This window comes from Helobdella robusta (assembly GCF_000326865.2).
Source record: "Helobdella robusta unplaced genomic scaffold HELROscaffold_43, whole genome shotgun sequence".
NCBI classification, from domain to species: Eukaryota; Metazoa; Annelida; class Clitellata; order Rhynchobdellida; family Glossiphoniidae; genus Helobdella; species Helobdella robusta.
The window spans coordinates 57,382-72,513 of NW_008705028.1; the positions used below are offsets into that span (position 1 = coordinate 57,382).

At 34.9% G+C, this 15,132-nt stretch overlaps 1 protein-coding gene across 1 annotated transcript in view; it reads right to left on the reverse strand.

Moving 5' to 3' along the window:
• Window positions 1-15,132, reverse strand: part of HELRODRAFT_85090 (hypothetical protein) — a gene marked incomplete at both ends in the record, with an annotated part of 69,728 nt that overhangs the window by 26,430 nt on the left and 28,166 nt on the right. The window contains 4 exons of the mRNA XM_009025654.1: window positions 4,332-4,427; window positions 8,598-8,696; window positions 9,390-9,536; window positions 12,509-12,587. Of these exons, the coding sequence (XP_009023902.1) occupies window positions 4,332-4,427; window positions 8,598-8,696; window positions 9,390-9,536; window positions 12,509-12,587 (421 nt within the window). The remainder of the gene's footprint in view (window positions 1-4,331; window positions 4,428-8,597; window positions 8,697-9,389; window positions 9,537-12,508; window positions 12,588-15,132) is intronic.

A 15,132-nucleotide genomic window follows, 5' to 3' on the forward strand; every position in this document is an offset into this window, starting at 1 on the left:
CAATTGAGGTGTCGCGACCAATAGGTAAGAACAACATCTCGTTGTTACAAGGTTTAAGAACCCATTCAGTCGCATGAGATATTATTGGTAAACTATTACCCGCCATAGGCCAGACGTACGTTTCATCTCTCACGAGACTCGTCAGTAGCCTGTCGAATAAGGCCTAAGATAACGCAACTCAATTATTGTAACCAAGAAACTCAAATTGAGGTGTCGCGACCAATAGGTAAGAACAACATCTCGTTGTTACAAGGTTTAAGAACCCATTCAGTCGCATGAGATATTATTGGTAAACTATTACCCGCCATAGGCCAGACGTACGTTTCATCTCTCACGAGACTCGTCAGTAGCCTGTCGAATAAGGCCTAAGATAACGCAACTCAATTATTGTAACCAAGAAACTCAAATTGAGGTGTCGCGACCAATAGGTAAGAACAACATCTCGTTGTTACAAGGTTTAAGAACCCATTCAGTCGCAAGAGATATTATTGGTAAACTATTACCCGCCATAGGCCAGACGAAACGTACTTTCGTCTCTCACGAGACTCGTCAGTAGCCTGTCGAATAAGGCTTAAGATAACGCAACTCAATTATTGTAACCAAGAAACTCAAATTGAGGTGTCGCGACCAATAGGTAAGAACAACATCTCGTTGTTACAAGGTTTAAGAACCCATTCAGTCGCAAGAGATATTATTCGTAAACCATTACCCGCCATAGGCCAGACGTACGTTTCGTCTTTCACGAGACTCGTCAGTAGCCTGTAGAATAAGGCTTAAGATAACACAACTCAATTAAGTGGGATTATATATATATATATATATATATATATATATATATATATATATATATATATAAGTGTCGCGACCATTAGGTAAGAACAACATCTCGTTGTTAGGGGATAACGCAACTCAATTATTGTAACCAAAAAACTCAAATTGAGGTGTCGCGATATATATATATATAAGCCTGTCGAATAAGGCTTAAGATAACACAACTCAATTAAGTGGGATTATATATATATATATATATATACATATATTAAGTCTTAATAGAGGAATTGAAAAAAAAGAAAGGGCTAGCAGAAGTATTTTAGTCGAACTAAGAACCTACAATGCTATGATGGCCCCGGTTTTGATATATGGGGCTGAGTCGTGAGCATTAACGAGAACCATGAAAAAAGTTGGATGCCTGGGAAAACATGTGGATCAGAAGAATGATGTGAATAGGCTACAAGAATCATTTAAAAAATAAGAAAATCAGGAAAAGAGCAGAAAAAATGAATATTAGTGATGTTATAAAGAAGAGGAGTTATAAAGTTATAAAGAGGAGTTATAAAGTTATAAAGAGGAGTCAAATGTTATAAAGAGTTCAAAGTCAACATCAGCAAAACCAAAGCAATGAACACTGGTGAACCCATCCAATCCACAACTACTGTTCAGTTTGTAAAGCTGTGTCAGCAGTGTAACTAGTGGTGTCACAAACGTTGTTCACAAATAATTGGTACTTTATCTAAAGTGTCCAATTTTGTTTGTCCTGCTTGCATCAATCCTCAACAACAAATTCGAAATAGCACTTTTTTTGAAACCATTAAGGTAGAGAAAGTCCCATTATTTCAATATCTAGGGGATGTTCTGGATTTTACTGGAACAGCTGAAGCTGCCGTTCGAGCACGCATAGTGCAGCCTGGAATAATTGACATCTCCTTGCCTCTATATTGATGGGGCGTGACAATTTTGTTTGTCCTGCTTGCATCAATCCACAACAACAAATTAGAAATAGCACTGTTTTTGAAGCCATCAAGGTTCGAACACGCATACGTGCAGCCTGGAATAAATGGCATCTCCTTGCCTCAATATTGATACGGCGTAACATCCCACTACCATTACGATCAAGACTTTATAAATTTGTGATACGTACGGTGTTGTTATATGTTGCAGAAACATGGCCAATGACAACCAAACTGGAACAACAACTTCAACGAACCGACATGAAAATGCTCCGATGGATGCAACGAATTAGTCTGAAGGACCACATTAAATCTACCGAAATCCTGCGTCGTGCTGGTTTAGATGATATAAAGGACGAATGCCGGCAACAACGTCTGCGGTGGTTTGGTCATGTCAAACGAAGTGGAAACAGTGCCATAACTTCTCTTGCAGATGTTGAAGTACCTGGCACACGTCCCAAAGGCCGTCCAAAGAAGTCCTGGTCGCAAACTATCGAGCAAGACATGAAAGCTCTAAATTTAAATGAAATGGATACAACTGATCGTCTAAGTTGGCGCAAAAAGTTGATGGCAAAGAGAACAACGTCCTACCTCGGGAAACCGGGTCTCTGGACGCAAAACGAAGATTGATTGATTGATTGATTATAAAGAAGAGGAGATTTAAGTGGGCAGGACATATGATGAAAATAGAAGAGTTCAAAACAACAAATAAAATTTGGAAGTATCAACCAGAGAAGAAAAGATTAAAAGGCAGATCTAAAACGAGATAAAACGAGTGTCTTAGTCGAGATTTGGAAAGACCTGGGCTATCAATACACACGGAAGAACTACTGGAAGAACTAGAGTAACACTAGAAGATACTGCAAAAAACAGAAACGGATGGCGACAAGCCATATTGGCCTCTTTGGCTGAAGACAATCGGCAGAGGAAATAAACACACACACACACACACACACACACACACACACACATATATATATATATATATTTGTTGGAAGGAGATCATATTTTATACAGTATTGTAATAATTCTACCAAAATGTTGGCATTATGATTTCTACCGAATTGTTGGAAATGCCAACAATTCTGGAAATGCCAACAATTCATACAATACTATATATATATATATATATATATATATATATATATATATAGAGAGAGAGAGAGAGAGAGAGAGAGAGAGAGGGTACATAAAGCATTAAGTTGAATGAAATTTAGAAAAAAAAAAAAATTTATAAATATATATAAACGTCCTACCTCGGGAAACCGGGTCTCTAGACGTAAAACGAAGATTGATTGATTGATATATATATATAAATATTACATGAAAAAGAAACACAAAACTATAATTACTAGGCAAATCTTGGACAACAAACAACCAAAATAACAACCAGTATAATTTACGATTAGTCGAGTCCAAATAACACAAAAATTTTGAATCCTTCGCATTAATAAATTTAGAAACAGAGGAATCATCGACGATAATGACACGTGAGTGTCATTCTGCACAAAGTTGAAGATAGTGATAACTAATTAAATGACCGTTAAGTATTCTTGATAAACAAAAAAAGAACTAACATTGTAGAGACACAGTATATATATATACTTGAGCATTTGGCCACATAATACACAACGTATCAATTCAAACATCGAAGATGGTATAGGAATAGCAAAAGGCTTATATGTTCTATCACGCTTAAAATAAATATAATTTTTCGTTATGAACTCAAGAAACTTGACAATGATTTACGATCTACCGTTAGAAAAATCGAAAAATTAAACAGGAAGCTAACTAACACGGAACATGCTGTGATTTTTATCAATAATTGCATTACTGACATTTTCATCAATAATTGCATTACTGACAGCCTTAATCCTATATATATATATATATATATATATATATATATATATAGGATTAAGGCTTATATATATATATGCTTGATATATATATATATATATATCAAGCACATATATATATATATAAGCTTGATATATATATATATATATATATATATTGATATATACATATATATATATATCAAGCAAATCAAATTTTGTATTTATATAGCGCCAATTATAATTGCTTTTCATCAGCGCTCTCGTCGCATAAAGCATGTTGAAAGCAAAACCATCATCGGTGGAGATCACTAGGAGTTACCAAATAGGTATGTCTTTAGACGTTTTCTAAATCCAGCTAATGATAACCAATATATACGTAATTCAATAGGTAGGCTGTTCCAAAAAATAGGCCCAGCAACTGCAAAATCACATAAATTTCCAAAAAAAATAAGACGTTAATGTATCTAAGGATATATATATATACAGAAAAAAAATTATTCCAGACCCTTTCAAACTGGACGTCTTTTTTGTGCCTAAATTTTAATCTCTTAAACAAGCTAGTCGCTCAAAAGCTAACCATTAATCAAAGCAAAATTAAGCTTCACTTCTAATGTTGTCTTGCTTCATTGTTTAAAAACAAATTCATTTAGTTATGTTCGACGAAATGTTTACATACTTGCGACTATAAATTAATATCACCAGCAAAGTCTGTGAACATAGTCGTGTTAAACTTTCAAGATAAATAATGTTCAAGAGTACTAACAGCGTAATGCTGCCAATGGCCTGATGTCTCCCATAGTTTAATGTTGTAGATGTTAGGTGACACAACTTCGGTAAATCCTCTCTTTTTGTATTCACTCTGTTATAACAAAACAGCCAGAAAATATTATGTTGTATGTATGTATCTTGAGATAAAACTTATTATATATATATGGTATACATATATATATATATATGTATCTATATATATATATACATATATATATATATATATATATATATAATTATTCATGAAGAAATAATGAAAATAAATGAAAAGCAATATTCATCGAGAAAAATTTCAACAGATTGTCGCCACACAGTTAGAACACCAATCGCAAGCCAGTACAGATTGGAGTACATACAAGACCGTTTTGATAAACGCTGCAACTACAGTTTGTGGGAAAACTGGTACAAAACGTCAGCATGAACGGGACACTTGGTGGTGGAATGACAGTGTACAAAATGCAATAGCTGAAAAGAAAGTTGCATACAAGCAATGGCAAAAATCAAAGTCTGTAGATGATCATAAAAGTTTCCGTGAGAAGAACAACTATGCAAGACGTCAAGTTGCACTGGCTCGGACAAATCAGTGCAGAGAGCAAAGCAAAGGTGAACAAAAAAAATCTCTGTATCGTATAGCAAAACAAGCAAAGCGTACGAAAAAAGACGTAGTTGGTGCCTCAAAATGACAAAAATGAGATGGTTCTTGAACAAGATGAGATCAAGCTACAGTGGAGAGAATACATCAACCGTCTGTTAAACAAAACAAATCCCATCAATGTTAACTTTGACACTCCACCCATCGAAGGTCCGATGTCAGACATCACTGTAGAGGAGCTTACAGAAGCTCTGAAAGCTATGAAGGATGGAAAGGCAGCAGGGCCCTAGGGACTCATAGATGACATTATCAAAGCATCTGGTACTGCAGGTATCCAAACGTTACTACAACTTTGCCGTGAAATCTGGAGAAATTGCTTAATGCCGACTGAATAGAACTATAGCATGACAGTCCCGCTATACATAGGCAAAGGTGATCCATTAAACTGTTCATCATATCGGAGTATACGTCTGTTAGAACTCTCCCTGAAAATTGTCGAGAAAATCATTGAGAAAAGATTAACATCGTGCATCACAATGGGAAATTATCAATTTGGTTTTCTAGCGGGGAAATCAAAAATTGATGCAATTCACATCCTTCGGCAACTGCAAGAGAAGAACCTCGCAAAGCATCAACAACTATCACACATTTTTGTAGACCTTGAAAAAGCATTTGATCGAGTTCCCCGTGAAGCAATCAGGTGGAGTCTACGTCGACAACTCACTCCAGAATATATTATTCGACTTGTGATGGAAATGTATACAAATACTAAGACTCTTGTCAGCACAACAGTTGGAAAGACAGATGCATTTGACATCGGCGTTGGAGTTCACCAAGGCTCGATTCTCAGTCCACTGTTATTTATAACTGTGATGGAAGAAATCACAAAACCGATACGCACTGGTGACATTTGGAATCTAATATATGCTGATGATATCGTTTTAACAGCCACGTCTGAGCAGAATGCAGCACAGATGTTTGAAGATTGGAACACCAGACTCGCCAATCATGGATTCAAAGTCAACATTAGCAAAACCAAAGCAATGAACACTGGTGAACCCATCCAATCCACAGCTACTGGACGATGGTCCTGCTCAGTTTGTAAAGCTGGTGTAGGTAACAATTCAACCAAGTGTCAGCAGTGTAACCAGTGGTGCCACAAACGTTGTTCAAAAATAATTGGTACTTTATCTAAAGTGTCCAATTTTGTTTGTCCTGCTTGCATCAATCCCCAACAACAAATTCGAAATAGCAATATTTTTGAAGCCATTAAGGTAGAGAAAGTCACATCGTTTCAATATCTAGGAGATGTTCTGGATTGTACTGGAACAGCTGAAGCCGCCGTTCGAACACGCATACGTGCAGCCTGAAATAAATGGCATCTCCTTGCCTCTACATTGATGCGGCGTGACATCCCACTACCACTACGATCAAGACTTTATAAATCTGTGATACGTCCGGTGTTATATGGTCCAGAAACATGGCCAATGACAAACAAACTGGAACAACTTCTCAAGTTCACCGAACCGATATGAAAATGCTCCGATGGATGCAACGAATTAGTCTGAAGGACCACATCAAATCTACCGAAATCCTGCGTCGTGCTTGTTTAGATGATAAAAGTCGAATGCCGGCAACACCGTCTGAGGTGGTTTGGTCATGTTAAACGAAGTGGAAACAGTGCCATAACTTCTCTTGCAGATGTTGAAGTACCTGGCACACGTCCCAAACGCCGTCCAAAAAAGTCCTGGTCGCAAACAATCGAGCAAGACATGAAAGCTCTAAATTTAAATGAAATAGATACAACTGATCGTCTAATTTGGCACAAAAAATTGATAGCAAAGAAAACAACGTCCTACCTCGGGAGAATTGGGTCTCTGGACGCTAAACGATGATTGATTGAAAATTGAAACTTTATTTCTATTAACACATTTTATCAATAGTTATTTCGTTGTTAAACCATCATCGTCAGTGCATAACTAATTGTTTTGGAATTATTATTATAGTTCATTATGGTGGTAATCATACTAATTATACTCTTTTTTAGTAATTTATTTTATGCCAATCGGTGAGTTAGCTCAATCGGTATAAGTGTCATGTCTTACAGCAGTTGCGAGATTGCTTGGTTTGAATACCATCGGTCCGAAACTCAAAGTCAATCATACGCCGTGAGCGTACAATACGGTGCTTGCGCGTGCATACATAATATGTAAGCGGTTTTGCATATGTCAGAGCTGCATAATACAGAATAAAAAAAATTACAGTTTAGTAGCTAATTAATTTTCATACCTTCAAGTGACATTTGACAAATTATAAACTAATGGCCAAAAAAATTAAATGTCCTTTTCCTCAAGTCTGGTTAAAACCTCTCTCAATAGAAAAACAAATGTTTGTCATCTTTTTTGTTATTATCACTTATGCATAAGCACTTCTAAATCAACAAGTTGTATAAACTTTAATAGATAACTTTCCACTCAAAATAACCTTTGAGACATTTCAGCGGTTTATTTTGTCATTTCAGATTTAATTTCCATTTAATTGACAAAGTTATTTGACAAATTATTCACTTGTTCTATTAGGTTACCGTGCCCGCCTACTACTCCCACGACCCGGAATCAAATCCTGCTGATGCTACAGGTTAATCCGGGTAGTTGACCCCCGGCCAACCCAGCCGTCCATTCTTCCGAGGTTGGTAAATGGGGAGAAGACGTAAGTTGCTGCAATGTTGGTCAGCGAGATGACTCAGTAGTTCAAAATGCGCGCTGAGTCAAACATCTCAATGGCTATCAGTATATATATTAAACGTAAATGATGCGGTGCTTGCGCGTGAACATACACGTGTACGTCGGATAAACAGCCTTTGTGGCGAAGATGGCTGCTTCATATCAATGGATGAAGATCAATCAATCAATCTTCGTTTAGCGTCCAAAGACCCGGTTTCCCGAGGTAGGACGTTGTTTTCGTTGCCATCAACTTTTTGCGCCAACTTAGACGATCAGTCGTATCCATTTCATTTAAATTTAGAGCTTTCATGTCTTGCTCGATTGTTTGCGACCAGGACTTCTTTGGACGGCCTTTGGGACGTGTGCCAGGTACTTCAACATCTGCAAGAGAAGTTATGGCACTGTTTCCACTTCGTTTGACATGACCAAACCACCGCAGACGGTGTTGCCGGCATTCGTCCTTTATATCATCTAAACCGACGCAGGATTTCGGTAGATTTGATGTGGTCCTTCAGACTAATTCGTTGTATACAACGGAGCATTTTCATGTCGGTTCGTTGAAGTTGTTGTTCCAGTTTGGTTGTCATTGGCCATGTTTCTGCACCATATAATAACACCGGACGTATCACAGAATGGATGAAGATATGAAGAACATAATAAAAGATATATAGATAATATGTGTAAAATTGTTAGTGGTTCAGAGTTGCAATTCAAACCTTTTAATTTAATTTATTCGACATTCTTAACCATAATATTTACAATAAATAAATAAATAAATTACTTCTTAGTAAACCACTAATAAATTTTAAAAGAACTAAAAACAATTTGCAACTCTATTTTAATAATAAAATAGATTTTTGAACTAGATGTCTAATCTAATTTACAAGTTTTGATAAATATATAAAAAGTAAATATGCAAATGATAAATGCCTTATAAAACACAAACCTTAATGAGATCACAGAGTAAGTTATAAACGTGAGCGCCTCTTGGCAGGAAGAAACAGCTCCCTGGACTCAACTCATGAAAAAAAAATAATTCCTGTTCCTAGCAAAACAGAATTATCACAATTTTAACATTTCAACATTAATTAAAAAAATTATTAATATAGTTAGTATAGATATGCAGACACTGTTACTTGAAATAAAAATCAATTAAATATTAGAATAAGATCCAAACACAAAAATAGTGTTTGGATTTTACAATACAAGACAATTTTATTAGAACCCCTCAAAGAATAAAAAGGACAAGGCTCAGGATGATTGAGAAGAGTCAAAAAAGACTCATCAAGCACAGCCACCTTTTCAATCAACAAAAAAAAAATAAAAAAAGAAAATATTAAATTAATAACTATAAATATGTATCTACGTTTATATTAACATGTTTTTGGAGAGAAAAAACAATACTAAAATTACTGGATAGTTAAAAAATTTGTTCGAGAATGATATTATCACAAAGAAGTAAACCATATTATAGGTAAATTTATTAAATATTAATATTAATAATATAATTAAATATATAAATATAATATAATAATAATTAAATATTGATATTAAATATTAGGCAAAATAAAGGATAAGTTATTATTATATAAATTTATGTAATTAGAACTTACAAAATTGGAATTTTGATGCAGAGTATAAAACATTAATATTTAATATGAAAACAATACAAAATGTAAAAAGTGTTTCGAAATTAGAAACAAAAATAATAATTTTAATTCAATAATAACAGACAAACCCTGCCAATTTTTCTGTGATCCCGTTTAGCAGCTTCCTCTTGAATCTTCTGCCACTCTTTCATTTGTTTTGTATCAGGGAATGAGATGCCATAAATTCTCTGCAGAGTCTCTGCATCAGCTTTTCCTTCCCAGTATGATGATGAACTCTGATGCAATGGTGTATTAAAGACATCGTTTTAATAACATATGATGCACAACAGTTTTATCAATTTAGACGACAGCAACTAATTCATGTTTATTGCAAAGGGTCCGACGATATTGACAGACGCTTAATTTATAATAATATGTAACAATAAATAATATTTATCTAATTATTTAAAAACTCAGCTTTCGGTAAACTCCTTTCCATCAATTGAAAATAAACAATATATATTGTTATAACCGCTGGAATGATCAAATTGCGCAATATTATTTGTTTTCATAATTATTATTGTCTTTGTTATATTTGAAATCTTTCGATTGTAAACCTTAGAGGACTGTAAATAGATAACCGAATCCATGCTAAAAATCTAGTGCAGAACAATATAAAGATTTGTGGATAGAGAGGTGACCAGCAAAGGTTTGATGTGAAGTTGTTATTGTGGTTTATGTAGTTTCATGGATTGAACAAGATGAGATCAAGCTACAGTGGAGAAATACTATTAAATGAAACAAATCCCATCAAGTCAACTTTGACGCTCCACCCATCGAAGGTCCGATTCCAGACATCACTATAGAAGCTATGAAGAATGGAATGGCAGCAGGGCCCTAGGGACTCACAAATGACATTATCAAAGCATCTGGTACTGCAGGTATCCAAACATTACTACAACTTTGCCCATGCCGACTCAATGGAGCTATAGCATGACAGTTCCGCTATACAAAGGCAAAGGTGATCCATTGAACTGTTCATCATATCGGGGTATACGTCCGTTAGAACACTCCATGAAAATTGTCGAAAAAATCATTGAGAGAAGATTAACGTCGTGCATCACAATCGGAAATTATCAATTTGGTTTCCTAGCAGGGAAATCAACAATTGATGCAATTCACATCCTTCGGCAACTGCAAGAGAAGTACCTCGCAAAGCATCAACAACTATCGCACATTTTTGTAGACCTTGAAAAAGCATTTGATTGAGTTCCCCGTGAAGCAATCAGGTGGAGTCTTCGTCGACAACTCATTCCAGAATACCTTGTTCGACTTGTGATGGAAATGTATCGAATACTAAGATTTTCGTCAGCACAACGGTTGGAAGTTGGAAACACAGATGCATTTGACATCGGCGTTGGAGTTCCCCAAGGAAAGTCACATCGTTTCAATATCTAGGGGATGTTCTGGATTGTACTGGAACAGCTGAAGCTGCCGTTCGAGCATGCAGTCTGGAATAAATGGCATCTCCTTGCCTTTATATTGATGCGGCGTGACATCCCACAACCACTACGATCAAGACTTTATAAATCTGTGATACGTCCGGTGTTGTTATATGGAGCAGAAACATGGCCAATGACAACCAAACTGGAACAACAACTTCAACGAACCGACATGAAAATGCTCCGATGGATGCAACGAATTAATCTGAATGACCACATTAAATCTACCGAAATCCTGCGTCGTGCTGGTTTAGATGATATAAAGGACGAATGCCGGCAACACTGTCTGTGGTGGTTTGGTCGTCAAACGAAGTGGAAACAGTGCCATAACTTTTCTTGCAGATGTTGAAGTACCTGGCGCACGTCCCAAACGCCGTCCAAAGAAGTCCTGGTCGCAAACAATCGAGCAAGACATGAAAGCTCTAAATTTAAATGAAATGGATACAACTGATCATCTAATTTGGCGCAAAAAACTGATGGCAAAGAAAACAACGTCCTACCTCGGGGAATTAGGTCTCTGGACGCTAAACGAAGATTGATTAATTGTAAATACTTGGATTAGCTTGATGTTTCTAATACGGTTAGATTCAAATAAGCGTTCTAAAAAGTTTGCGTTTGAAGCATTTGTGTTCATTTATCAGAAATCTTTAACCTAAGGAATAACGAACATTTTTCTTTCTAAATAACCATATCCAGTAAGACGCTTGTTTGGCCGTATGTCCTATGTTTTTCCTACAACTTGACCGCCTTTTACCTGCTAAACCAGATCTTTCAAAACGTTTTAAACTGAACAACCCACAACACCTCTTGCACAATCTTCAAACACCTTAACTCGCGTTCTTTTATTTCACTAACTAATTTTTCATATATGGCAGTTTTTAGAGCGTGACTTGCTGCTATATTAGCCTCACACAGTAGTCAGTTCGACTAAAATAACAGTGTCAGCTGATAACGACTGTATTATAAAGTCAGGTCTCGTTCCTATATCCTTTGTACTGTCATGACCCTTCGAATCCCTGCCGTTTTCAAAAATACTTCTTCGGTTGCAAACTTCACTCCTTGTGGTTTGATCCAACTCTTAGGAAGTGGATTTTTCTTAGTTTACCGGGTGAATTTGAATTTGCCTCATCAAAAACATTGGAAATAAGTTCCACTAGTATTTTCAATACTTTGTTGTGCCTCTATATATAACGTCCATGACTGAGTGCGTACTTGTTTCGTTTCCACCTTTCAATATAAGCTACTTTCGAGTCGAGGTTTGTTGGCGTAATTCCTTGCTCAGATAAGTTGCATCGAGTTCTTCGAGTGCTGGCACTCTTTATTGCAGGAAGTTTCGATCTATCAAAAATGTCATTTCTGAGACCAATGTTAAAACTCTTTGACGCTCGTTAACTACCAACACCAATGTTATAACTTCAATATATTTACATATTTTCATTTATTTCTATATTTTCAAAATAGTGTTGTAGCTTCCAACGATTGTCAAGTTATCGTTATTCCGTAGGTTCAAGATTTCCAATAGATTATAGTTTATTTTAAGTAACTATATAAATCATAATTACAACTTCGCATCAAACCTCTCTCTTATACTAGAGATACTACGAGAGATTTTTTACAATCAAAAGATTACAAATAACAGCAAAGATAACAAATAATCAACAAATAACAAATAATAATAACAAATGCAGCGCAATTCGACTAAACAATATTATTACTTCTACAAAAATGTATCAACATTTAAATAACAAAACAAAAATGCAGCTAACTTTGGTGACTTGTAGTGCCTTAATCTTTCCTGTATTTCTAACATGTGGTCCTCTACATAAATCAATCAAGGGTCCACATCTTGAAAAAATTGAAACATATTCCAAAACCTTAATAAATATTTGCTTTTAACATGAATGTGGATCTACTGTTAATTTCAACAAATTAAAAAAAAGGAAGAGACCTGGTTGAGTGTGGCTCACACACAGCTATAAAGTTACCGAAACATGAAAATACTGGAAAAGATGTCAAATATTTGAAAACAAGTAAAAATTTACTAAACTTTGTGTTTAACAGGTATTAAATGTCATAAAAGTTAATGCAAAAAATATAGTAATGAAAATATAGATCATGAAAACTTTCGATGAAAACACAAAAATAAAATGTTATGTTAACTATTTCATTTTTGTTTCTTTTACTCCGCTATCAACAAAACATTTCTAAAGCATTTCAAAGTACGCCGGGTCAGCTTCAATAAATAAGACTACATATTTATTTTTGGGCTGTGAGGTAAAAACCTGTAAGTGGATTTCCATCAAATTGCACGAAAAACATCTCTTTACATGCTATAAAAACCGTGAAAAATTCATTAGATTCGCTTCAATTCAATACAATACTGTTTTATTTCCTCGTCAAAATGATAAAACATAACGAAAAGAAGGCAGTATGAATGTTATAGAGTTCATTGAAGAAATCATCGAGTACAACCACCTGGAACTTAAATTGTCAAAGTTCTGCAAAAGTGTTATTCAAAAATGAATAATCATTTGTTCTCAAGAAAAACAAAAGGAAAAAACTGAAAAAAAAATGAAATATTAAATTTACTTGTTCCAAATTTCAACATTTTAATGAAAATTGCAAATTTACAGATATCCATACTCACACATCCATACACATTCTCACACATCCCTACTCATTCGCGCTCATCTACACACATCTACATCCGTACTTACTCACACACATCCATACTCACACATTGTGGGATTTATTGGTATCTATTAGGACACTTTCTGCAATTTTTAGATGTATTGCGCTGGTGTTTTGATAAATTATTTTTGTGTTGTTGTAAAAAATTTGGCGAGTTATTAGAGCTGTGCATTTATCAATCGTAAGTGAGATTCGATGGCTCCTCTTTGTGTATGCATTGTGAGACGTCTTGATAGTGAAGTGGTCGTAACACCAATATACGAAGTTGTTGACGCGTACAATCGTCAATAGAACATTTAAATTCAAATTACATGATTACGCTTCAAAGTAGAATGGTCTTCAGGAGTGCAGTTGTTCTTTAAGACCAATTGTGATGTCTTACAATTACTGTGATATATCCTGAGTTTTTTTATTAGTATCATTTATTGGTGGAACGTTTCTTTTTATGATTTTTTTGAGGACGACTTCGCCTTTTTATGTGCCGTTAACATATGATTTCTGTAATATAGAGTTATGTCGTTGTCATTGTTGTTTTTGAATATAATGCTATCTTGCTGTGATCTTATTTGAATGGTGCTTTCAACGGGTAATGTTTTGTAGCCATTGCTTACTAGTAAATTAGCAATTCTTTTCAGTTTTGTATTGCGATCCCCAGTTGAAGACGAATGCGTGAATGTCCGGTTCACAAAGGATTTTATTGTACTTAATTTGAATTGTTCAGTGCATTCGATCTTGCCCATTTAAACAAATACCTTCATATGTTGGTTTAGCGTATACGGGAGTAGTAAATCTTTGTTCGTCATGCGTTACAAAAACATCCAGAAATGTCCATGAATTTTCACTTTCGTGCTCGATAGTTAAATTCAATTTTGATAGGTTCAGGGTTGCTAGTAGCTGATTGACTTACACCGGACCGAATGCGACGAAGATATAGTCAACATATCTGCCGTAAATGTTGGTTTTTAATTCCAGATTGCCTCTAAACGTTTTGCTTTTAAGATGTCCTAAGAAGAAATTTGCGAGTGACACCTAGTGGTGAGTCCATGGCTACACCGTCAATTTGCTTCTTGTATAGCTTGCCTATGGGGTGTGGAATGGTGCTTCAGTGGTACAGATTTGAAGAAGAGGTTTGAGATGTGTTTTTGGTATTTTGTAAGGGGTATTTTTAACAATTCGGTAAAATTCAAACAACACTGTATAAAATATGGTCTCGCCTATATATATACATATATATATATATATATATATATATATATATATATATATATATATATATATATATATATATATATTTCGGAACGAGGTTTTCTTTAATACAAACATCATTGAAGATATATGCCCATTTTGCATTAATGACTTTCTTTAATGAACACTCAACAAGTCTGAATTTATTAAACTCGTATTTATTTAAAACAATAGACATGGTAAGGCTAACAGCGCTGTTTCGGGAAGTCCATCTTCAGAGCCTATGAAAATAAGAATAGCATGAAATATTTTTATAAAATTAGAATGCATATTAAATGTGTAATAAAATTATTAAGAAAATAACGAGAAACCTTTGTTAGTGAAAACAATGCAAAACATGTACAAATTAAATTTATGGTTAAAAATATAAATGTATATAAAAAGTTAGTAAAATAGTATTAAATTAAATATTAAAACAAATAAATTAATACTGAAATTTAGTTCAGTGAAATTG